Source organism: Petaurus breviceps, unplaced genomic scaffold, assembly GCF_028583685.1.
Source record: "Petaurus breviceps papuanus isolate PSGF00001 unplaced genomic scaffold, PetGlider_PUasm1.0 90865, whole genome shotgun sequence".
Lineage (NCBI taxonomy): Eukaryota > Metazoa > Chordata > Mammalia > Diprotodontia > Petauridae > Petaurus > Petaurus breviceps.
In genome coordinates this window covers 11981714-12006694 of record NW_027187367.1, presented here as the reverse complement: position 1 = coordinate 12006694, position 24981 = coordinate 11981714, and the positions used below count along the sequence as shown (strand labels likewise).

Here is a 24981-nt window from a genome sequence, read left to right as displayed (position 1 = left end):
ACACCAATACATAATTGTTGATGTAGCAGCTTAAATAAACATCTTAAAATGCAAAGAAATGGTTTTCTGATGAGGAGTTGTTAGGTTTACATTTACAGCATAATCTACCGTCATAAATAACTCATTCATTTGGGGAAAGATACTCATTACTTAATTCTTGGCATATACTTTGTTTTGACACAACCAGCACTTCCCAACCAACATCCCAATGATCCCTCCCATAAAATACTCCCCCTCAAGTCCCAAGTAAGAAAAGAAAAATTTGATTGTGACTGATACTAAAGGTCATCTTCCACTTGTAGTTTACCAATCATTAACAGAAAGTTAGGATAAAGGCACCTCATTTAAATCAGCCCTGATAAGCCTTTTCTTTTTTTAAAGCAATCAGGGTTAAGTAACTTGCTCAAGGTTACAGGCCAGTTATTTCTGGGTGTGGTGCTGAGTATCTGAGCCCAGATTTGATCCCCAGGTCATCCTGACACTGGAGCAGGTGCCCTTACTCGCTGAGCCACCTGGCCGCCCCTAAGCAATTGGGGTTAAGTAACTTGCTCAAGGTTACATGGCCAGGTGTTTCTGGGTGGGTGCTAAGTGTCTGAGCCTGAGATTCGATCTCCAGGTCATCCTGACACTGGAGCCGGTGCTCTTACTCGCTGTGCTACCTGGCGCCCATGATAAGCCTTTTCAATAGGCATTATTTTAAGCACGGAATATCCTATTTTATGATTTGATCCTGGACAAATTTATATCACTATTCAAAAGAGCCCCCAGCTAATAAAAAATACAAAGCTTTCAAAACTATGCCTCTAAACAAATATTCAGACTTACTAACGAGAGTAAAGCTCCAATTTGTCCAAGAAAAAGTAAACACAAAAAGGTTAAGTGACCTACATATTAGGTCACCCCCAATCAGTCAGCAATACCGTGGCAGAATATTTAAAGAGAAGAATTTATGTTCTTTCCACAATATTTCAAAATTAGAATACAACTTTACCTTGTAAGCCACCATGAGCAGAGGATGTCGGGGTGGTCCCCTCTGAGGTTCATTCTTCTCTAGCAGCTGTTTGATAAACTTTTCAATTGCCTTCTCTGACATTCCACATTGATGTCCTGTCTGCCTCACTAAATCGATGGTCTCTGAAAGTTTATCATAGATGCTGAGCTCATTGGCAGCAAGATCCATGTCTTCCAATATAAAATCCCTACAACAAAAAACCAATTTTTCAAAAAAAATTTTCTAGATGTTGTTTATGAGGGGCTCTCTTTTAAAAAAAGCAATGATACTATTTGGACACAAACATTTCTCAATGGACAAACATTTCCCAATAGACAAACAAAAAATGTAATGATACTATTTGGATACAAACATTTCTCAATGGACACTACAAAGTACATCCTGCAATAATGGCATGATTGCAACTGATAGTACATGTCACTTTCCATTTATGTGGTGTCTCAATTGTCAAGAGAAAAAAATATGTGCTTCGACCCTGATAATGCTACCAACACTGTTCTCGATATCTGCCCTTAGTTCTGATGCCTCTTAGTATTAATTTTTATTTACACCACAGTAGGTATTATTTTGGTTCTGTTTTTTGGCTCTGTTTTCACTCTGGATCACTTCATACACATCTTCTTATGTTTCTATGAATTCTCAGTCATCATACCAACTCAGTAATATTTTGCTATACTTATATGCCATGTTTGTCCACTCATTTCCCAATGGGCATATTTTTTTTTATGAGGGGATCTCTGGGTCAAAGTACACAAAAAAGTCAGTAGCTTTTCTTGCCTGATAACTAATTTTTTCCTATTATAGTTTAACCAACCAATGCAAAGCCTCACCTGGTCAATCAACAAGCATTTATTAAGTACCTACTGTGTACTGGGCACTATGCTAAGCACTAGTGATACAAAGAAAGACAAATAACAATCCCTGCTCTCAAGGCACTCACAATCTAATGGTGGAGATAACATGCAAAACAAGTACAAACAATATACAAATGGGATAAATTGTAAGTAATAAACAGAGGGAAGGCACTAGCATTAAGGGGAATTGGAAATAAGGGGGGATTTTAGCTGGGACTTGAAGCCAGGAGATGGAGAAGAGAAGTGAAAGAATTCCAGGTATGGGGCACGGTCAGTGAAAATACTCAGTATAGAGAGGAATGTCTTGCACAAGGAACCAGTAAAGAGACCAGTGTCAGTGGACTGTAAATCATGTGAGAAGTAATATGTAATTTGTAAGTAATGTGTAATTATGTAAGCAATGTAAGAAGACTGGAAAAGTGTGAGGAGACCAAGTTTTCCTAAAGAACAAACCAAAAATCAAAATAATAAGTCTTCTCTCAAGAAGAATACCAAAAAAGTAACTGCAACAGGAAAAGGTCTGCCAAGATAGAGAAGTCGTCAGTTCAATATATGATACAGTGAAAAGAGCTGATTCAGGAAAAATTCAGAAAAATTCAGAAAAGACTGATTCAGGAGACCTAGTTCAGTTCTGCCAATACTATGTGATCTGAAGTAAATCATTTAACCATTCTGTGTTCTAGTCTATATTAAAAAAAATTAGGATTAGATGACTTCTAAGTTTTCTTCCAGCTCTATTAACCCATTCATCTACTCTAATCAATCTAATATGGAGAGCGATGTTTGATCACTTGGCTTAATTATTTAGCTCTATACTGAGGGTTCCATAAGATTTAAAAGTCGAAGAGAAGTCAGAGTAGTTCTACAAAACAAGACCTACATGGTAAAAAACTGTCACAAGGCAGTTCCACGTACCAAGTATTCTCTTCCAACCAATAACTGAAGAAAAAGTGATCACTAATATTAAAGGGAAGATCTACTAAAACATTGTATTCAACATAATGAAAGAGGGCTAACAAACTCATGGCTGGTAACTTTCAGATTACATTCCTCAGGTTTTTCTGCAAACATGACTCCTAACCAGAAGAGGGCACTTTGTACTTTTCTAAATTAAAGGAGAGCAAGTGTGAAGGAGTAAGGAGGAGGCTGCTTAGGGGTTGGGTTCCCCCTTCTCCAAAAAATAAGACCAGAAAGCAACACAAACAAACAAGCAGGGTAGCTTTGAAAGTTACCTGATGAATGTATTCTATTTATTATAATGATAAGAAATTATTCTATTTATTATAATTATATATATATAATTTATTATATATAAATTTATTATAAGAAAAGCAAGATTTATGTAAGAGACACTCAGTTTCACATGCATTCCACTCCTATTCCACAACGTACATGAAAAAGCTGATTTCATTTGGTATGTTCATAATAAAATTTTTAAAGAGCTTAAAGATCATACATTTGATATTTCTAGTAAACTGATTTCACCTACAATCACACAGTAGCAATTTTAAATTGAATTTAAGTTAAAGAATAAGAGGCAAAAAATCTGGACTGTCAGTACAGTTATATATATGTTATATACTTAAATATAGTTAGTATGACACCATTTTTATACTGAAATACAATCATCTAAAGCAATGAAGTCTTCCCTTCTACTGAAAAAGGTTTTCACATTAACCATAATCCCAAATGCAAAACTGTATAATGTTTTAATACCTGGGAAATAGTTGCATAAGTTATGGCTGAAAATATATGAATTATCTCATAAAAATAATAAATACACAGAATTCAAAGTCATATAGCAAGAACTATATGAAATGATGTAAAAGCAGAACCAAAAGAATAAGTGTAACAGCAACCTTACAGATCAAGATAACAGTAACTGCAAGCAAACTTTAAGTGCACAAAAAATAAGTTGAGATGGGTTTGCTGAAACAAATAGGCTATTTTGTTTATAACTTGTTAAAGGTAAAATATTTATATTTTGGTGTTTTAACAGTCTGCAGATAACAGACATTCTGGGTTACATCATTCCTAATAACTTTTTGTTCTATCTGAATACATATAGTTGTTAAACTGAAATAGCTTTATTTTGAAGGGAAGAAGAGGAGGTTGGGGAGTGGGGGAGAGAAGAGGGCTGTTACTCTCCCTTCATTTTGTGGGTTTTATGCCAAGACAGGATGTGAAGCTCTGAGGAGATACTATTTAATAAACCACCCAAGAAAATGCTTTGTGTTTATATAATTTTCGTCCAAAAATACTTTATACTATCTTAAAATAGTAAATTTTATGTGTGTATGTGCATATATCTATATCTATACAATGAATATATTTTATTACAAAGCTGTTACAGCCTCTAGGATAGAAAATATTTCCAGTTTGGTAGTAGTAAATAAGAAGCTTAATAGGTGAGATATTTATTAACCTTCCCTTAGAGCACCTTTTCCATGTGCTTTATGAAATTTGAGAGCTCACAAATAACTTATCAGTTAAGTGACAGACAACTTAGAAGTTTAGGGAATTTTGCCATGGTGGGAAGGCAAGCAAAAGAGGGGGGAATACACTAATAGAGAAGGCCCCAATTCAAACTCTTTCAAACTAAAGGAATTGATTCTTTATTTAAGATCAGATAGGGGAAAAAGGTAAAGGCACAGGTCTGAGTGCCAAATCATACTTTTAGTTTTCATTCCAAATTTCATAAATGGGTGTTATTCTTTAACTTTTTAAAAATGAAATCTATAAATATATCCATAAAATCTAAATTTCTAACACTGATAAGCAAGGTGATTATTCACATTATAAAAGAATACTTTTAATAGATGCTCCCCTAATGCATTTAAGTACCTGTTTACACCTTAAAAACTATTTGAGAGGAAAGAAATTTAAAGTATAAATGTTGGGAGATATCAAATACTGAAAATCATCTAGAAAATTAAGAAAAAAGTAAAATATCAATTGACAATAGTTTTTAATAATAATACATCCAGAATAATCATAACTGGACAGACACAGGCATTCACTTCAGTCCACAAGAGACATATAGATATAGATGTGTTTATGTAGATATATATGTACATACATACCACATTTAAAGTGACATCTGGCTTCAACATAAACTTCAATATTATGCTTAGAAAATGCACTGGACAGAGAACCAAGAAAATTGGGCTCTAACTCCAGCTCTGGAATGACTAGCTGTGGAACACAGAAACATAGTTCTCTAAACCAATTAAATCTTAAATCCAATCTCTACTCCTTTAGAAGGCCACTAGAACAAAGGAATGCTGTAGATTTTTTGCAAAGTTATCTCATAAAAGTTTCTTATGATAATCTTGTGGAAAGGATGGAGAAATATAAGTTAGAGGATAGTACAATGAGGTTAGAAGGCAGATTTAGAACTGAATTATATTTTATTACAATGGATTCAAGTTAACCTGGAAGTGGTTTTTATTCAGACCTGTTCTGATCACTAATTTTATCAATAACTTTGTAGCAATAATGATGGCACACTGAGAGCACTGAATTGAATTTAATCTTGGACTGATTTAACAATATAAGGTAATATTTATCCAGTGCACAGTATCCAGAACAAGGGAAGTAATTGTCCTGAATTCTGTGATAGCCATACAACAAAGTATTATGTTTAGTTCTGAGCACCAGACTAAGCAACAATAATATACTGAACTATGTTCAGAAGAAGATAATCAAGATGTTGAAGGGACTCAAAATTCTGTCCTAAGAGAGAGAAAACTAAGAGCAGATATGATCAATGTTTTTAAATATCTGAAAGGTTATCATGTAGGGAAAAATTATTTATTTTGTAAGATTCCTGAATGCAGAACTAAGACATAAAGGAAGACACATCTGCTTAATATAAAGATTAACACACTGACTAGGAATGGAACCATAATGGCCTTTTTAAGACAGTGAGTTCCAGGTGTGGAGCCAAGATGGCTAAGTGAAAGCGGGACTTTCTTGAGCTCTCCTCCAAACCCCTCCAAATATCTGTAAAAAAAAAATGACTAAACAAATTCTAGAGCAGCAGAAACCACAAAATGACAGTAAAACAAATTTCCAGCCCAAGACAACCTGGAAGGTCAACAGGAAAGGTCTCTTGCACCAGGCTAGGAGTAGGGCCCTGTTCAGTGTGGGCCATACCAGCACAGACAGGGCCAGAGCAGGCCTCAGGAGACCAAATCACTGGCAGTTATGGCGGTTTCCAGACTTCTCAACCCACAAACTCCAAAGAAAGCAGAAGGTCAGTGGGAAGGATCTGTCCAGACCAGATTAAGAGAGAAGCATGGTCCAGCCCCAGCCAGAGTAGTGGTGGCTGTAGCTGCCTCCAGAGATCTCAGCCCCCAGATGGTGAGGGGATCGAGCGACTAATAAGAGGGGGATTGCAGGGATCTCTTGGCTGGCACTGTGGCAGGATTCTCTTGCTTTGCCCTTCCTCTGATCTGGGTCGAAGTCCTTGGTGGAACTCCTGGGGTAAGGAGGAGTGCTGGCATAGCAGAGCTTGTGGTGGCAGTGGACAGGGAATGCTCCACACAGTTCCAGGGCGGAAAAGAGTGCTTGTGGTCACTCACAGACCAGGAGAGGGGTAAATACCTCTCCTTTGATCATACAACTTTAAAAGAACTAAAAATTTACATATCCCTAGAAATATCTCTGAAAACAGCTGTGTAAAACCCCTTAAGCTTGGGACAGTGCACTCTCCACACCTGAAGGAGAGTGCTACATTAACAAAGTGTGAAAAAGTCAAGTAATTGGTTGAGAAAATAAGCAAATAGCAGGAAAAAAAATCACAGACTATAGAATCTTACTTTGATGACAAGGAAGATCAAAACATGTACTCAGAAGAAGAAAACAAAGCCAAAGCTTCTATATCCAAAGCCTCTAAGAAAAATATGAATTGATCTCAGGCCATAGAAGAGCTCAAAAAGGATTCTGAAAATTAAGTAAGAGAAGTAGAGGAAAAATTGGGAAGAGAAATTAAAGTGATGCAAGAAAATCATGAAAAACAAGTCAACAGCTTGCTAAAGGAGATCCAAAAAAATACTGAAGTAAATAGCACCTTAAAAAAACACACTAACCCAAATGGCAAAAGAGGTCCAAAAAGTCAATGAGAAGAATGCCTTAAAAAGCAGAATTGGCCAAATGGAAAAGGCAATCCAAAAGCTCACTGAAGAAAATAATTTCTTTTTTTTTTAAATATAGTTTTTTTTTTTATTAATTTGTTTGTTTCCTTTTAGTTTACAGGATTCAATTCCACAATTCCTTGAATTTCACATTTTGTCCCCCTCCCTTCCCCCTCCCCCCCATGGCAGCTTATAGTCAAGTATAGGATCTGTAAATACTTTCACATTATACATTGGTCAGGTTATAAGGACGGATTGTACCAGCTGGAATGAAAAATGGTAAAGAGGACATAAAAACAAATAAGAGAACGAAAAAGATCAGGTATTTTGCTTCTACCTGGATATAAACTTAGTTCTTTCTCTGGATGCACATTTTTCTCTCCATCATGAGTCTTTTGAGATTGACTTATATCACTGCATTGCTGAGAAGAGTCCAGTCTATCAAAGTCAATCATCACACATACGTTGTGTCTGTAATTGTGTACAAATTTCTCCTGGTTCTACTCTTCTCACTCAGCATCAGTTCTTTTAAGCCTCTCCAGGTAAATATGAAGACTGCCTGCTCCTCGTTTCTTATAGCACAATAGTATTCCATAACATGAATATACCACAACTTGTTCAGCCATTCCCCAGTTGATGGGCACCCCCTTAATTTCCAATTCTTTGCCACCACAAAAAGAGCTGCTATAAACATTTTTGTACATATGGGTCTTTCTCCCATTTCTATGATCTCTTTGGGATATAACCCTAGGAGTGGTATTGCTGGATCAAAGGGTATGAAAGTATTTATAGCCCTTTGGGCATAATTCCAGATTGCTCTCCAGAAAGGCTGGATCAGTTCACAACTCCACCAACAATGCATTAGTGTTCCAATTTGCCCACATCCTCTCCAGCATTTGTCATTTTCCTGTTTTGTCATCTTAGCCAATCTGACTGGTGAGATGCTGTACCTCAGAGTTGTTTTGATTTGCATTTCTCTAATCAGTAGTAAATTAGAGCATTTCTCCATGTGCTTATAGACAGCTTTAATTTCTTTCACTGAAAACTGCCTGTTCATATCCTTTGACCATTTATCAATTGGGGAATGACTTGTATTCTTATAAATTTGACTCAATTCTCTGTATATTTTAGAAATGAGTCCTTTGTCAGAGACATAGGTTGTAAAGATTCTTTCCCAATTTCCCACCTCCCTCTTAATCTTGGTTACATTGGCTTTGTTTGTACAGAAACTTTTCAATTTCATGTAGTCAAAATTATCCACTTTACTAAAGAAAATAATTTCTTAAAAAATTGGAATGGAGCAAATGGAAGCTAATTTTATGAGAAATCAAGAAATTATAAAACAAAACAAAAAGAATGAAAAAAAATAGAAGACAATGTGAAATAACTCACTGGAAAAACCACTGACCTGGAAAATAAATCCAGAAGAGAGAATTTAAAAATTATTGGACTACCTGAAACCCATGATAAAAAAAACAGCCTCGACATCATCTTTCAAGAAATCATCAAGGAAAACTGCCCTGATTCTAGAACCAGAGGGGAAAATAGAAATTGGAGAAATCCACTGATCAGCTTCTGAAAGAGATCCAAAAAGAAAAACACCTAGAAATATTGTAGCCAAACAGTCAAGGAGAAAATATTGCAAGTAGCCAGAAAGAATTCAATTATTGTGGAAACACAATTAGGATAACACAAGATGTAGCAGTTTCTATATTAAGGGATCAGAGGTCTTGAATGATATTCCAGAGGTCAAAGGAGCTAGGATTAAAATCAAGAATCACCCCCCCCCCCCAGAAAAACCAAGTATAATCCTTTAGGGAAAAAAAAAATAATTCAATGAAATAAACGACTTTCAAGCATTCTTGATGAAAAGACCAGAGCTGAATAGAAAATCTGACTTTCAAATAGGGAATTAAGAGAAGCATGAAAAAATAAACAGGAAAGAGACTTATATTATATTATTACACAATATATAATATATAAAAATATATATTATATTATATCCCCCTTAATAAGGGACTTATTAAAGTTGAACTGTTTACACTCCTATGTAAAGATGATCCCATGGAAAGATGATATTTGTAACTCATTTTGTAACTTTTTCAGTATAAGAATAGTTGGAGGGAATACAAACATACATACATACATACATACACACACATATATGTGTGGGTGTATATATATGTGTGTATATGTCTATGTATACACAGATAGAGACAGAGAAGATACAGGGTAAGTTCAATATGAAAAGATGATATAATAAAATTAAGGCATGACAGAGAAATATACTTGAGGAAGGAGAAAGGGAGAGGTAGAATCTGTTAAATTATCTCACATAAAAGAGGTAAGAAAAAGCTTTTACAGTGAGTGGAAGAGGGGGGAGGTGAGAGGGGATGAGTAAACCTTACTCCAATTAGATTTGGCTGAAGGAGGGAATAACATACACACTCAATTGGGTATAGAAATCTCTTAGCATACAGGAAAATAAGGGGGAAGGGGATAATGGGAGGGGATGACAGAAAAGAGGGTAAATGGGGGGAGGCAGTAATCAGAAGCAAACACTCGAGGTGGGACAGGGTCAAAGAACAGAATAGAATAAATGGGGGGTGGGACAGAATGGAGGGAAATATAGTTAATCTTTTATAACACGATTATCATGGAAGTGTTTTGCATGACGACACATATATAACCTATATCAAATTGCTTGCTTTCTCAATGAGGGTGGGTGGGGAGGAAGGGAGAGAATGTGGGACACAAAGTTTTAAATGAATGCTAAAAAGTTTTTACATGCAACCGAGAAATAAGATATTTAGGCAATGGGGTACAGAAACTTATCCTGTCCTACAGAAAATAGAAGAGAAGGGGATAAGAGAAGTGGGGAGGGTGATGGAAGGGAGAGCAGAATGAGGGGAAGGGTAATCAGGATGCACACCATCTTGGGGGTGGGAGGAGGGGAGAGATGGGAGAAAATTTGGAATTCAAAATCTTGTGGAAGTGAATGTTGAAAACTAAATTAATTAAAAAGAAAAAAATTATGTTTTAAAAAACTGTGAATACCCTTTGACCCAGCAATATCACTACTATGTCTATATCCCAAAGAGATCAAAGGAAAAGGAAAAGAGCCTGTATATACAAAAATGTTTATAGTAGCTCTTTTTGTGATGAAAAAGAACTGAAAATTAAGGGGATGTCCATCAATTGGGGAATGGCTGAACAAGTTGTGGTATGTGATTGTGATGGAATACTATTATGCTATAAGCAATGACAAGGGAGATGACTGCAGAAAAAAGACTTGGGAAGACCCTGTATGACTGATACAAAGTGAAGTGAATAGAATTAGGAAATCATCATACACAGTAACAGCATTGTAATATATTGTATATATATTGTAATATATATACATGTAATATATAATGTAATAAAAAACAGTAACATATTGTAATTAGTGATCAATTGTGAAAGATTTAACTACTCTGATCCATACAAAGATCCAAGACAATTCAGAAGGACTCATGATTTAAAAAGAAAAGTGCCGTTTACTTCCAGAGAGAACTGGTGAACCTTGAGTACAAAGTGAAAAATTATTTTCTCACTTTATTTTATGCTAATATGGAAATATATTTTGCATTATTTCACATGTATAATTGATATCATATTGCTTGCCTTCTCAGTGGGTAGGGAAGAGGCTGGTGGGAAGGAGAGAATTTGGAACTCAAAAAAATCTTTTTTTGGTTTTGCTGTTTTTGTTTTTTGCTTTTTTGGAAGGGGAAAGACAGGGCAATTGGGATTAAGTGATTTGCCCAAGGTCACACAGCTAGTTAAGTGTTAAGTGTCTGAGGCCGAATTTGAACTCAGGTCCTTCTGACTCCTGGGCCAGTGCTCTATTCATTGTGCCACCTAGCTGCCCCATACTCAAAATTTTTTAAAAGAATGTTAACAAAAAATAATACTTTTGAAATAAAGTTAAGGAGAAAATGTTAATAATGTAGATTAAAATTAAAAATATGTGTATGTATAAAAAAAGTGAGTTCCCTACTGTTACAGGTACTTGAATGGACACTACTTCATAGAGGCTCTGTACTCCTTTGTTGGGAGGAATAAAGAAGATTCTTGGTTTAGTAAACAGTTGTACTAGATAACTTCTAAGGTCCATTTCAATCCTTGTGTGAGCTGAAGAGGCATTATGATGAAGAAGAATGGAAGTCATGAAAGATTTCATCCCTGGTCTAGGATGTATAACCCTAGACAAGTCATTTAACATTACCTTCCTCTGTATATACTTTTTCTGTCTATCTTATAAGGAAGTGGTGAAGAAAGTGCTTTGTAAATATTAAGGCCCCTTAGAAATATGAGCTATTGATATTCTATGAATAAATATGTTTTCCTTCCACCATTTAAGATCTTTTATAACCTTGAGACAGCAACTGTAATTCTACTGAAGATACTAATTAGAGGTAACCTCACTAAGGCTTAGAAAGCCAGCCTTGGAACCTGAGTTCAAGTCCTCTGCCAGACATTGGCTGTGTGATACTGAACAAGCACCAGACCTTCAGTGCTCCAGGCAATTCTCTCAAGATTAACAGTTAACAAAACGGGTATAGGCTCTGTATTGGTATTATGAAGTTCCTTTCCTAGAAATCCAAATATCAATGAAATCACAGGTTCATAAAAAAAGAATCATTACCTAAAATATAATCTTTAAAAAAAATTTTTTTTATGAGCAATCGGGGTTAAGTAACTTGCTCAAGGTTACACGGCCAGTTATTTCTGGGTGTGGTGCTAAGTGTCAGAGCCCAGATTCGATCCCCAGGTCTTCCCGACACTGGAGCCAGTGCTCTTACTCGCTGTGCTACCTGGCCACCCCCCTAAAATATAATCTTAATGCAGTAACATATTGCCATCCTATCATCAACATCATATTCATTGTATTCAGAGGCAAGTGTGGTGTAAAAGAGGACTGGAAGTCAGAATTGGGGGATCTAGGTTCAAATCCTTGCTCTGCTAAGTAGGAGACCTTAGGAAAGGTACCTCCCTAGAGCTCAGTGTGCTCAGCAATAAAATGAAGGGATTGGAAGATGACCTCCAAAGTACCTTGCAGTTAGAAATCCATGATCCTGTGGTATCACACTTAAAAAGGAAAATAATTCTGATAAGACTTTAATATGATACAGCAATTTTTCCATGAAATAAAAATGCAATGATAGGCAAGGAAACATTAGTTTTGAAAGAATACTGGATTTAGAGCCTGAGGACCAAGGCTCAAATCTTAGCTCTCCTACTTATTAAGAATATAACCTGGGGCGGCTAGGTGGCGCAGTGAGTAAAGTGCTTGGCCCTGGAGTCAGGAGGACCCGAGTTCCAGCCTGAGACACTGAACGCCCACTAGCTGTGTAACCTTGGGCAAGTTACTTAACTCCAAATTGCCTTCCAAAAGGAAAAAAAAAAAAGAATATAACCTCAAACAAATTACTTAATCCAGCTAGATCTCAGTTATCTTATCTGTAAAATGAGGGGGTGGGACTAGATCAAGGAGTCTAACAAGTTTAAGAATTTGCTTTTTAAATATTTTGATTATTGTATTTAATACAATTGGTTTTCTTTGTGATCTCATGTATTGTATGTATTTAAAAACATTATTCTGAGGAGCCCATAGGCTTTACCAGACTGCCAAAGGAAGCCATGACCCAAAAAAGGTTAAGAACCCCTGGCCTAGATTATCTAAGATCTGCTGCTGCTCTAAATCTTATGATGTATATGTTCATAGATACCTTTGACTTCAGATCATATACGCCTCATGTTTTGACAATATAGGACTCATGCCCAAAATTTCAGTAATTTGACTAAGCTTTCCTATGAATATTCAAGTCACCACCTATCTAACTTGATTCACATCCATAGTGGTTTTTCATTGATTTTGTCTATTTCCAAATTACTTTTAAGTTCACTGGCCTCCTTTTTGACTTCTCCCCAATAAAATCTGTAGAATCATTATTGCATCAACTAGCCTAAAGATCAGGAGAACTTTTGTCCATGTTCCACCTCTGCACATACTGGCTATGGGACCCTGGACAAGTCACTTAACTTCTCAGTGATCTAGGTAACTCTTTAAGACTATAACTGGAAGGAGAGGTGCAGACATGCAAATGAAAGTTTCCTCATCCAGGAGTTCCCTATACCAATGAAAGTAAAGGCCCAGCCCCTATCCCTCTCCCTATTCGAAGCATATAAAGGCCTCAAAGAAATAAATGGAAAGTCTCTCCAACAATTCACAAACCAGGTAATGGCTAGTATTACATTATACAGAATATATAATAGGTATATAACATTATATATGATAATATATAATACATATTATATAGTAGTATTCTAATTCTTTTCCCAGTCTAATTTTAAGTAATCAGTATTACCCTTAAAGGATAATAGAATATCAAAGCTGTTTATACTCAAAGAAATGTTATTCTGAGAGTCTACTGCGTTATAAGAAACTGTGCCTCCTAGTCTTAAAATGGCAGCCAGGGATTCCCAAATTCTGCAGATTAAGGAAGGGAGATTAGCTAATTGTGAAAATTCAAATTCATATACTGAGTACACTCTGGCCTTTCTCTGCAGAATGATGCCTGCTCATGAGGGCTGGGCCCTCAAAGGCTATACTCAAATTAATTTTCAAGTGATTGATTTTCTGTTTAAGTAAGTATTGCCTATAGTACATTCTTCCGATTTTAATCTGGGAACTACTAAATAATATAATTTCTTCCCCTCAGGCTGGATCTTCATCCCTGTGTAACCTGCTAACTGTGGGTGTCCCCCAAGACTCCTTCTTGAACCTTCTTTTCTGCTTCCTTTGTATTATTTCACTTGGAGATCTTATCAGCTCACATGGACTCAATCATCATCTCTATGCTGATGATTATAAAATCTATTCATTCAGCCCTAATTTACCTGCTGAATTCCAGTCTTACACCTCCATATGTCCACTGAACATCTTGAACTAGAGAGCTTGAACTAGATGAATCTTTAACTCAATAACTCCAAAATTGGACTCATTATCCTTCCCTTCGAAATCCCCAGCCCACCCCCACCTTTCAAACCTCCCTATTACTGTTGAGAGCACCACATTTTCTCAAATCACTCAGGTTCACAATATTCAGGTGTCATTCTCGACTCCTCCTTCTAACCGCCCCTTCCCCCATATCTAATCTGTTGCCAAGGCCTACTGATTTTACCTTCACAACATCTCACGTATCCCCCCTCCTTCTCTGACACTGCCACCAATCTGGTGCAGGTCCTCCCATCTCAAGCCTGCATTATTCCAATAGCCTGCTGGTGCAGTCTCTCCACTTTGATCAATACTCCGCATTACAGTCAACGTGATCTCCCTAAAGCGCAGGTCCGATGATGTCACATTCCTACTCAATAAACTCCAATGTTTTCCTATCACATCTAGGATAAAATATAAAATCCTTTGTTTGATATTCAAAGACCTTCATAACCTGCACCCCTTCCCAACCTTTCCAGTCTTCTCCCACCCCCCTATGTATCCTGGGACCCAATGACAGGCCTCCTTGCTTTTTCCCCTAAAAAGACAATCCATCCCCTGACTGCAGACATTTTCCCTGGCTATGCCTCACATTTTCCCTGGCTATGCCTCGTGCCCAGAATGCTTTCCCTCCACATCTCTACCTCCCTGGCTTCCTTCAAGGCCCAACTAAAATCCCACCTTCATCTGGAAATCTTTCCCAATCCCTCTTAATTCTAGTGCCTTCCCTCTGTTGATTATTTCCAACTTATCCTGTCTATAGCTTATTTGTATACAGTTGTTCACCCACTGTCTCCCCATATGGCCTACAAGCTCCCTGACAGCAGGGACTATCTTTATCGTTTTTTTGTAACCCAAGCACTTAGCACAGGCTCTTAATAAACGTTTACTGATTGACTGGCTTTGGGTCTGTAAGAGGTGACTAGATACATAATGTATATGTGAGTACTAGGGTCTCATTTCACATTGAAACAATAATTTGGAAAAGATAACCCATTCTCCTTTTCCACTTCTTGGCAATAACAAATTTGACAACATGCCCTGTACTAAATACCACAACATATTTGGCAGTTATTGTCACGGCCTAAAAAGATATTTGCAAGCTTTAACAGTATTCTATTCCCTGCTGAAATCAGATACATTGTCTGGATAACACACACACACACAAGTCCATATGAACAACATATTGGTCAGAACTGCCAACTTCATAACAATTTTGGGAAAATGATTTTAAAGCACTGCCAAGGGAAACCAAGGGAAAACCCCCCGATGATCCTGACAACACAACACAACGCAGACTTCATCACAGTCACCCATGGATCTGCTTTGTCCTGGCTCTGCGGTCTCCAAAGGGAGCTCAACAACAGCACTGATCCTGCATTCTGCTCTCCACTGCAGAGGGAAAAAGGGGATGGTGGAAGAAAAACCCCTTCGGACGAAGCAGCTGACAGCGGGGAGGAAAAGGGGGGAGAGGCAAGGGTGCCGGGAAAGGCGGTCAGAAGGATGGGGAGGGGCGGCCTGGGGCTAAGAGGAGGGAAGGGAGGTCGTCCGGGGAGCAGGGGCGAAAGGGGAAGCGAAGCTGTTAGAAGATGGGGGAGGGGAGGCGAAGCTGACCCGAGGGGGGAGGGGCAGCCGTTGGAAGGGAAAGCCGAGGGGGAGGGGCGGGCTAAGCCAGGTCAGAACGAGGCCGCGGAGGGGGGCACCAACTCTAGGGTTTGGGGAGCAGTCTCTTTCCCACCCCTACCACCCTCGCCCCTTTCTCCCACCCTCCCTCGTTACTGACCTCTCCTCCCCCATCCCCCACCTTCAGCATAGCGCAGGCCCCGCCCCCCAGAGGTCACACTTACATACAGAGCCCTGCTTCACCCCGCGCCCCCGGGGCTGCCTCCTGCCTCGGGGGACGGCGGGAGCCTGGAGAGATGGCCCGGGCGGCTAGGCTGGGAGGCCCGCCCCCCCAGCAGTTTCCGGCTTCCGCTAGGCTTCCGGTCCCGCGACCGGGATTCAGCCACCATTCCCCACTAGCTCTCCCTTTATGCGAACGCTCTCTCCTTGCCCGACCACCAACCGCCCGCACATTCACGGAAACGAAAAATGGCTTCTTGCGTTAACGACCCGCCCTGCGGGTTTTGGCGAGAACTGCGCGTGCGCGAGTGACCACCCTCCCCTCCTCTATCACCTCCCTGCTAGGTAGGGACCTTGGGAGGGGGTGACCCTTGTGAGGGTGTGGGCAGAATCCTTTGCAATAATGAGATTAAAATCCACCAAAAACCATTCCCCAATAAGTAATTGGTCTGCGGGTGTAAACAGTTCTTAAAAAGAATTAGGGGGTACTAACAAGCATATGAAAGAATGTCCTAAACCACTAATAATAAGAGAAATGCGATGAAAAACAACCCTGAGGTTTCCCGTCATGCTCTGCAAACTGGCAAAAATAACAGAAAGATAACTATGGACATATTGGATGTTGGAGGGGTTGTGGGAAGAGAGGTGCACTGATACATTGTTGGTGGAGTTGTGCATTAGTACAATCATTTTGAAAAGCAATTTGGAATTATGTTAGAATGTTCATAGCCTTTGATCCAAAGATTCTATTACTGGACTTATGTATATACCAAGGAGGCTATGAGAAGAAGGGCTCCATATGCACCAGAATATTTACAGCAGCCCTTTTTTTGTGATAGCAAAGACTGGAAGCAAAGCAGTCGCCCACAAATTTCGGTACATAAATATAATGGAATATTTAATAGGCTCTAAGAAATGATTAATGTGATAAATACAGAGAAGCATGGAAAGATCTACATGAACTGATGCAGCCTGAAGCAGAGCCAAGAAGACAATTTACATAAAGACTACAACAATGTAAGCTGAAAGAATTACACACCATTCAAAAGTGAATGTTGCAAAATTATAAAGAGCAAGCATTGATTGGAAGAAGAGATATGAGAAGACATCCCCTACCCAAACCTCTGCAAAAGGGAGAGTCCACAAGTGTTGTATGTTGCACACAGTTTCAGACGTTTTTGATGGATTGATCAGTTATGCTAATTTCCTCCTTTTCTTTTTTTTAAACTCAAAAAAAAAATACTGTTTGTTATATGAGATGGCTCTCTGGAAAGGGAAAGTGTGGAATACTGAGTTCAAATCCAGCCTCATACATTTATAGAAGTGTGACCCTGGGTACCTTTACTTAACCTGTCTGCCTAAGTTTCCTTACTTGTAGGAAAAAAAAGAATAATAGTCCTTACTTCCCAGGGTTGTTGTGAGGATCTAATGAAATAATATTTGTAAAACACTTTGGAAATCTTAATGTGCAATGGAAATTAATTTAGCACTTAATCACAATAGCACACAATAGGTACTTAATAAATACTTATTGATTTCACTGATTAAGTGCATTCTAGGTGGCTGTGTTAGGGCTCAAAAATACAAAGATGGAAAAGCACACCATTCCTTGATCTCAGAGTTTACAACCAATCTTAAAGGGGAATAAGCCATATCTAAAGGGAATTATAAAGAAAAATAATAGCATAAGAGGGAAATAAGACATAAGTATGACAAGGTAAAATGTGATCATGGGGTAAAAGAGAGCTCTAGACAAAGTCTATAGGAAAGTTTGAAAATGGAGACTTTACTTCCAGCTGAGATCAAAGAAGGCTGAATGGAGAAATGGATTACTACAAGCTGAGGGTGTTAACAGTATCCATTACATAAAAGGAAGACAATAGAGGTAGTATGGTACAAAGGAAAGAGCATTGTCTCTGGAACAGGGGACTTGGATTAAAATTCTTCCTCCAACACAGTCTGGATGAGCTTGGACAAATCACTTAACTGACCTTTGTCTCAATTTTCTAGTCTGTAAAATTAGGGGGTTGAATTAGATGGCCCCTGAGGTCCCTTGACATCATCTACTACTTTCATCTTTTCTGCAGTCTTTCATGAAGAGGTGTGTCTTTTCCTTGCCCCCTTTAGTCTCTCGAAGATTTTATATTTCCTCTCTCATAGCTTCAACATCTCCTGACCAACTGGTTCCTTTCCTACTTCTTATAAAATTTTCAAGTCTCCCCCATTTAAAAACAAAACAAAAACTTTCACTAGACTCTGCCTTCTTCTCTGGCTATTTCTCTTCCTTTTCACATCCAAACTCCTTGAAAAAGCTATCAGCCTCCACCTCCTCTCCTTTTACTCTTCAGCCCTTTGCAAAGCACTTCCAACCTTACCACTCAACTAAAACTGCTCTATCCACAGTCACCAATAATTTAAAGAATTTTAAACATAATTTTATTGCTTTCTTTTGTTTTTACCTCATTTATATTTCCCACCTTTATCCCCTTCCAGAGAGCCAAATCTTATGGTTTCTTCTTTGTCCAAATTCTCTGCCTCACATTGCATTTGACACTGTTGATCATCCTCTGGTCTTGGATACTTTCTTTTCACCCTGGGTTTTTCTGGTACTACTTTTTCCTGGTTTGCTTTTTACCTCAATTTCCTTTATTTTCTTAGCGCTTATACCATGCTTTCTAACTATGGGTATTCCCAAGGTTAGGTCCTAGGCCCTCTTTTCTTCTCCTTCTACACACCCTCTGGATAATGTCATCAGTTACCAAGGGTGTGATTTTCCCTATGCAGATGACTCCCAGAGCTATCTGTGTAGCCCCCAGTCTTTACCCTCTGCATCAGTCACCAATTTCCTGTTACACATTTCAAATTGGATGGCTGAGAAGCATCTTAAACTCAACTTGTCAAAAATCAAACCATTATCTTTTCCCCCTAAACTTCACCCTCTCCTATTTCTATGGAAAGCACCACTCTTCCTATCTCTCATGTTCATAATCTTGGTGTTATCCTAGGCTCTTCACTTTCCCTAACCCCACTAATCCAATCAGTTGTCCAGTTTGGCTTTCTACCTTCACAACATTTCTCACATCTGAACCCTTCTCTCTCTGCTCACACAATAGAACCACCTTATTTCAGGCTCTTACCTGTATTACTGCAACACCCTGTGCTTGATCTCCCTGCCTCAAGTCTCTTCCCATTCCAATCCATCTCATACAATGCTTATAAAATAATTTCTTTAAATGCAGCCTGACTATGAGGCTCCCCTATTTGGTCAATTTCAGTGGCTTCCCATTATCTCTAGGATAAAATATAAAATCCTCTGTTTATCTTTCAAAGCCCCTCACAGCCTGGCTCCAACCTACCTTTCTCATCTCACTCCCCTATATTCCATGATGCAGCCTCATACATGGCATGGAATGCTCCACATCTTCCATGTCTTTGCATTGGCTACCCTATATGTCTGGAATGTACAACCTCCTTCTTTCCACCTCAAAGAATCTCTCTTCCTTCTTCATAAAACTTTTCCTGATTCCTCCCCCCAACATCTAAACAACTGATGGTTACTCCTTTCCAAATTACTTTGTATTCAACTATTTGGTATATATTTATATTCGTTAACTTTATGTTTATATTATGTATTTTTATATGTACTTTATATCTCCCTCATTAAAATGTAAACTCCTTGCAAGGAAGGGATTATTTCATTCTTTGTACTTATATTCCCAAAGCCTAGCATAGGGCTAGCTTATAGTTTGGCTAATCTGAGGTCCAAAGTTTGAAGTATTCTGTGGGTCCTAAACTGTAGTTGCACTTACTTTTAATAGTTGGCCAGTAGATACCACTAGCTCAAAGCAAAGACATTTACTAAAATGGCATCATAAAAACAGTAGTGATACAACACTCCCTTATAAAAGTGGGGTATATTTTACTGTAACTATGCATAGTGTCAAAGGGAAGAATAGGAATATATCTAAAATACAGATATAGTGAGGGACATATATAGGGACTGCATGGCCAAGGCAACCCACATGAGCAAGGCAACTCACCCCTCTAGTGCTTTAGGCTTCAGTGTCATTTCTTTTTTCAAGGTATCCTCATGCTGTTCTCTGTTGGGCCAGAATATCATTCATCTGAGCTCCCTGAGCCTGCTCCTTTCTATAGCCTTACTAGTGAATGCCAAGGTTAATTCTTTTCTTTCATAGCTGGCTTTCATCTCTGTTGGCAGGGGTCATACTCCTGGGAACTTCCTCTATTCACTCTTTTTAGGGAGTGTATTTTTTTTTTTAAGTCCAGCAGGGTTGCTTTTGATATATAGCCAGCTAATGGCAAGCTACCATTCCAATTCTATTAAGAAAGAATTTCTTCATATATTATTTTCTGTGTTACCTGCCCCTTCTGTGATTTCATCAGCTTTCCTAGGGAGGAAAGTAAATTGGTTAGGGTACCATAACCAACTTCCTTGTCTCTCCTATATAGTTATAAGACAAAACGTGAAATGCATTACAGCGTTTCAGAACAACAGGAGGGACAACAGAAGGTTTCCTGGGAAAGAGAGAATTCAAGCAGGTTTTAAAGGTTGAGTAGGAATTCAGCAGAATCCCCAAGAAGGGGAGGGAGGGCATTCCAAGGATAAGAAGCATGGTTGACAAAGACATAGTGAGAGTGCTTGGAGCATAGATAGTTGTCCAGTTTGGTTAGAGAACAAAGTGTATAGAGAGAAGTAGTATTATGTAAAGTTGGAAAGGTAGAATGGATTGTGGTGAGCCTTGAATGCCAAGCAAAGAAGTTTGAACTTTACTTTGCAGGTAATAATAGGGAGCTTCTGAACATTTTTGAGCAGAGGAATGACATGATTATGCACAAGAAGGACTTTTTGGGGGGGGCAGTAGTATGAAAGATGGGGTAGAAAGGGAAGAAAATAGATTCAGGAAGACCTGCAAGGAAAGTACTGCTATAATTTAGGTATGAAATGCCTGTATTAGAATCCTAGAATCTCAGATTTGGAAGGAATCTCAGAAATTGTCTAGTCCACAACATATCTGAAAGAAATCATCTCAAGAACATCTATGATATCTTCCTTTAAAATTCATTCCATTCCTATATATCCTCTTATTCAAATACTTGTTATCATTATTTACTAGCTTACACTTCCTTTCTCAAGTTTATACCTGACTCAAAATCTTCCTGTCTTCATCTACCCCTGCCTTCATATTTCACATCTCAAACACATTGGCCTCCTAGTTCATCAGCCTCATGTAGGGGGTTGATCAGGACAGTTACTTAATGGGTTTATAAATTGGTGAGTGTTTGGGACTTCCTATGGAGGGTGTGGATGTCCCCAATGGCACTTGTAGATCAAGTTGTATCCTATTGAGGATGCATGATTGAGTCCCATTGACTGGGGATGAATTGGTTGGCTCAGTGGATTGTTGTGGGTAGAAAGGCTACCACCTTGTGCTAGACCTATAAAAGTGAGTCTTTATGTCATGCTAAAGTCTTTTTCTACCTTTTTGCCCTAGAGATCCAGAGAGAAGCCTTTGGTCCTTTCAGGAGTGCATTGATACAGCCCTGCAAACATGATCCTCTGTGTTCTGTTGCTCAAGACCTTAAAATAAGAGTTCCCTTGACCTTATTTCCCACTAAATCAGATTACCTTTCTTCTACTGGTCACTGTTAAAATTTTAAAAACAGTACAACCTTCATTTGCACTACTTATCAGTGCTTTTATATCTAGTTTCTGTCACCTTTGCCCAACTGAAAATACTCTTTTCAAGGTCAATAATGGCCTCTTAATTGTAAAATCCAATGCCTTTTCCAAGTCTTTATCTTCCTTGACCTTTCTGTAGTATTTGATACTGTTTGTCATCCTTTCTTCTATATAATCTTTCCTCCCTTAGCTTTTGTAGTATTGCTCCTCCCCAGTTCTCTTCTACCTTTTTAACCTCTCCTTCTCTGGGTTAGAGTTTTCTCCTGGCTCTTTGAAAGTTTTTGTTGTTGTCACGTCCCACTCTTCATGACCTCATTTGGGGTTTTCTTGGCAAAGATACTGGATCGGTTTGCCATTTCCTTCTCCAGCTCATTTTACTGATGAGGAAACTGAGGCAAATGTGGCTAAATGACTTGGCCAGGGTCACACAGTTCCTTTGAATTTGAGGTTAGATTTGAACTCAAGAAGATGAGTCTTCCTAATTCCAAGCCCAGTGCTCTATCTACCACACCATCTAGGTACCCTTTTTCGTTAAAAGTAGGTATACGCCAAAGCTCAGTCCAGGATCCTTTTGTCTCTTGACATTGTCTTTGCTGTCCATTTTTTATATTCTTGTGACCTTGATTATCCTTTCTATGCAGATGACTCATTATTAAACATCCCCATAAAGTAAGCAAAATTAAGATAACAAATTATACAATTTATCCATTGACTATAACACTGTAACAACTTTGAAAGACTTAAAAACACTGATCAATGCAATAATGAATCAAGACTCTAGTAGATGAATGAAGAAATGTACTTTCTATCTCTTGGAAGAGTGGTGAAGGACTGTAGGTACAGAATGAGATGTATTTTCACACATTTTAATACAAAACAAATTTGTTTAGCTTGACTATATTTGTTACAAGACAGTTTTTTTTTTTGGTGGAATTGGATGAGGATAGTGATAGTGATGCAGAAAAAGAAAAGATCATCAATATAATACATTAAAAGCACACTGATAAAAGCAGAAGTTTAGAATGCCACACAGACAAGGGTAGTATTGATACTTCCATGTTAAAGTTGAGGTATACTTAAAAAGCAAGCTGTTTATGGTAGACTCATGGCATCATATACAATCCTTTTTTTCCTGTCCTGTATATATGGGAATGTTCATTTTGGGGGGGGATTACTGTCAAATTTATGATAAAAAGATGTTTATATTAAAATAAATTAAGATAGATAAATAAAATAAAGACAAAACTAGATATGTTTAATAACACTTATGAGCTCACTGCCCCAACTCATACTAGTATTGGTAGTTCGGATCTGGGAGGTGTTGGTAAATGTTTAACAACTGGCCCTCCAGAAAAATAATGTAGGCATGACACTTGCAAAGTTTAATCTTAATTATCAATAAATTTCTTAACTTTTCTTAAATCTATATTATCAACAAAACAACAAATCAAGCTCCGATTTATAGCATTTGTTGATTTCCCCAGTGTCAGTACTCACACTGAAAATTTAGCACTTGGCTTTCCTGAGTTAGTTCAAGCTGTATCTAGCACGCCACTGGCTTGGATACCTGGGGGTGATGGCTGCTACTACTCTTAAGAGTCTTAGGATAATAGTAGCTCACAAGCCCCCACTTGTGTGTTTCTCTTGAACAATCAGAAAGTAAATTCAAAAAGCTTTTAGAAAAAGCATGGCATGGCTAGAGCAGTAGTTAATAAAGCATTTCAGTCTCTCCTGTTAGACAATTCTTCCTGCTTCTGAGGTGGCTTTCTTTCAGTGAGGTAATCCACCTTTACTTGTGGTGATCTGCTAGTTACACTTCCCAGATTCATGTTGGGGTCTTACTAGAGGCATGTATGGAGACAGTCTGTGCCGCAGAAGTAATTTCATTGCCCATGCTAGCCTTTTCCTATTCAGTTGAGCAATTCAAGCATCAGGTCTTTTCAAAGGTTTTTATCTTTAAAGGGTTTCCTCTTTACATTTCCCCCTTAATTTTTATTTCAGCTTAACAAAAACAAGATAAAAACAGAAATTTCCATATATAACATTCTCTGTTATGTGTACTTTTTCTTTGTTTTTAGGTATATAAGTTCAACATGTAGCTTTCGAAGTTCTGCTTTTATTTTCTAAAACTATGTTTTTATGACTCTCTTTCTCCCCCCCCCCCCCCCATTCCTATTCTATTCCACCACCCCCTCCTTCCCCATTGGAAAAAAGAAAACAAAGTATTTATAACAAATATACATAACCAAGCAAAACTAATCACACATGACACTGGCCTTCCTTCCACAAAACACTCCATGTCCTGACTCTAAGCATTTTCTTTTCTTTTTTTTTTTTTTTTTTTTTTGCAATCGGGGTTAAATAACTTGCCCAAGGTTACACGGCTGTATTTTTGTGTGAGTGTTAAGTTTCAATTTCTCTGCATTTTTTTTTTTTTTTTTTTAAAGCAATCGGGGTTAAGTAACTTGCTCAAGGTTACACGGCCAGTTATTTCTGGATGTGGTGCTGAGTGTCTGAAACCGGGATTCGATCTCCAGGTCGTCCCAACACTGGAGCCAGTGCTCTTACTCGCTGTGCTACCTGGCCGCCCCTTTTTATTTTATTTTTTTCCTTTTGGAGGGCAATTGGGGTTAAGTAACTTGCCCAAGGTTACACGGCTGTATTTTTGTGTGGGTGTTAAGTGTCAAGAGGCCGGAACCAAACGCCGGTTCTCCTGACTCTGGGGCCAGTGCTTTACTCGCTGCGCCACCTAGCCGCCCCGACTCTAAGCATTTTCAATGGCTGTACCCCATGCCTGGAACTACTTTAATTTTTAGCTTTGACTTCTAGTTTCCTTCAAGTTTTAGCTAAAGTTCCACCTTGTGCAAAAAGCTCTTCTCACGGCTCCTTAATATTAGTGTTTTGTCTCTACTATTACCCTCCATTTTTACTGTATCTGTATTGTTTGTACAAAATTGTTTGCATGTTGTCTCCTCTGTTAAACTGTGAACTCCTTGAGAAGAGAGATCATTTTTTTAAACTTTCCTTGTAAACTCATTGCTTAGCACATTGGTCAGCATGTAATGGGCACTTAATAAATGCTAGTTGATTGATATATTGATTGTGTATGAAAATGTATGTCTTATTCTAGATCTTGAGTACATTACCTTTCTGCCAAGGTAGCATGCCTTCTCACCAGCCCCTGGGAATTGTGGTTGATCTTTGCATTGATCAGAATCTTTCAAAGTTGTTTTTCTTTATAATGTTATTATTATATAAATTGTTCTTCTGGTCCTGATCACTTCACTCTGGATCAGTTCATACAGATTTTCTTAGGTTACTCTGAAATAGTTCATTTCATCTTTTATCAGAGTGCAATAATATTCCATTATATGATATTACATGCATTCTATTATATA

At 38.1% G+C, this 24981-nt stretch overlaps 1 protein-coding gene across 2 annotated transcripts in view; it reads right to left on the bottom strand.

Annotated features, from left to right (window-relative positions):
- Positions 1 to 16183, bottom strand: part of CUNH6orf89 (chromosome unknown C6orf89 homolog) — a 49612-nt gene extending 33429 nt beyond the window's left edge. Inside the window, exons 1-2 of one of the 2 annotated variants that reach the window (XM_069073581.1) lie at positions 15888 to 16183; positions 992 to 1199 (exon numbers count right to left, since the gene is read on the bottom strand). In XM_069073581.1, coding sequence (XP_068929682.1) covers positions 992 to 1199; positions 15888 to 15889 — 210 coding nt within the window. In that variant the 5' untranslated portion in view covers positions 15890 to 16183. Of the gene's footprint in view, positions 1 to 991; positions 1200 to 15353; positions 15376 to 15887 lie in introns of those variants that run through there. The other variant, XM_069073582.1, reaches the window with a different exon arrangement.
- Between the last annotated feature and the right edge of the window lie 8798 nt (positions 16184 to 24981).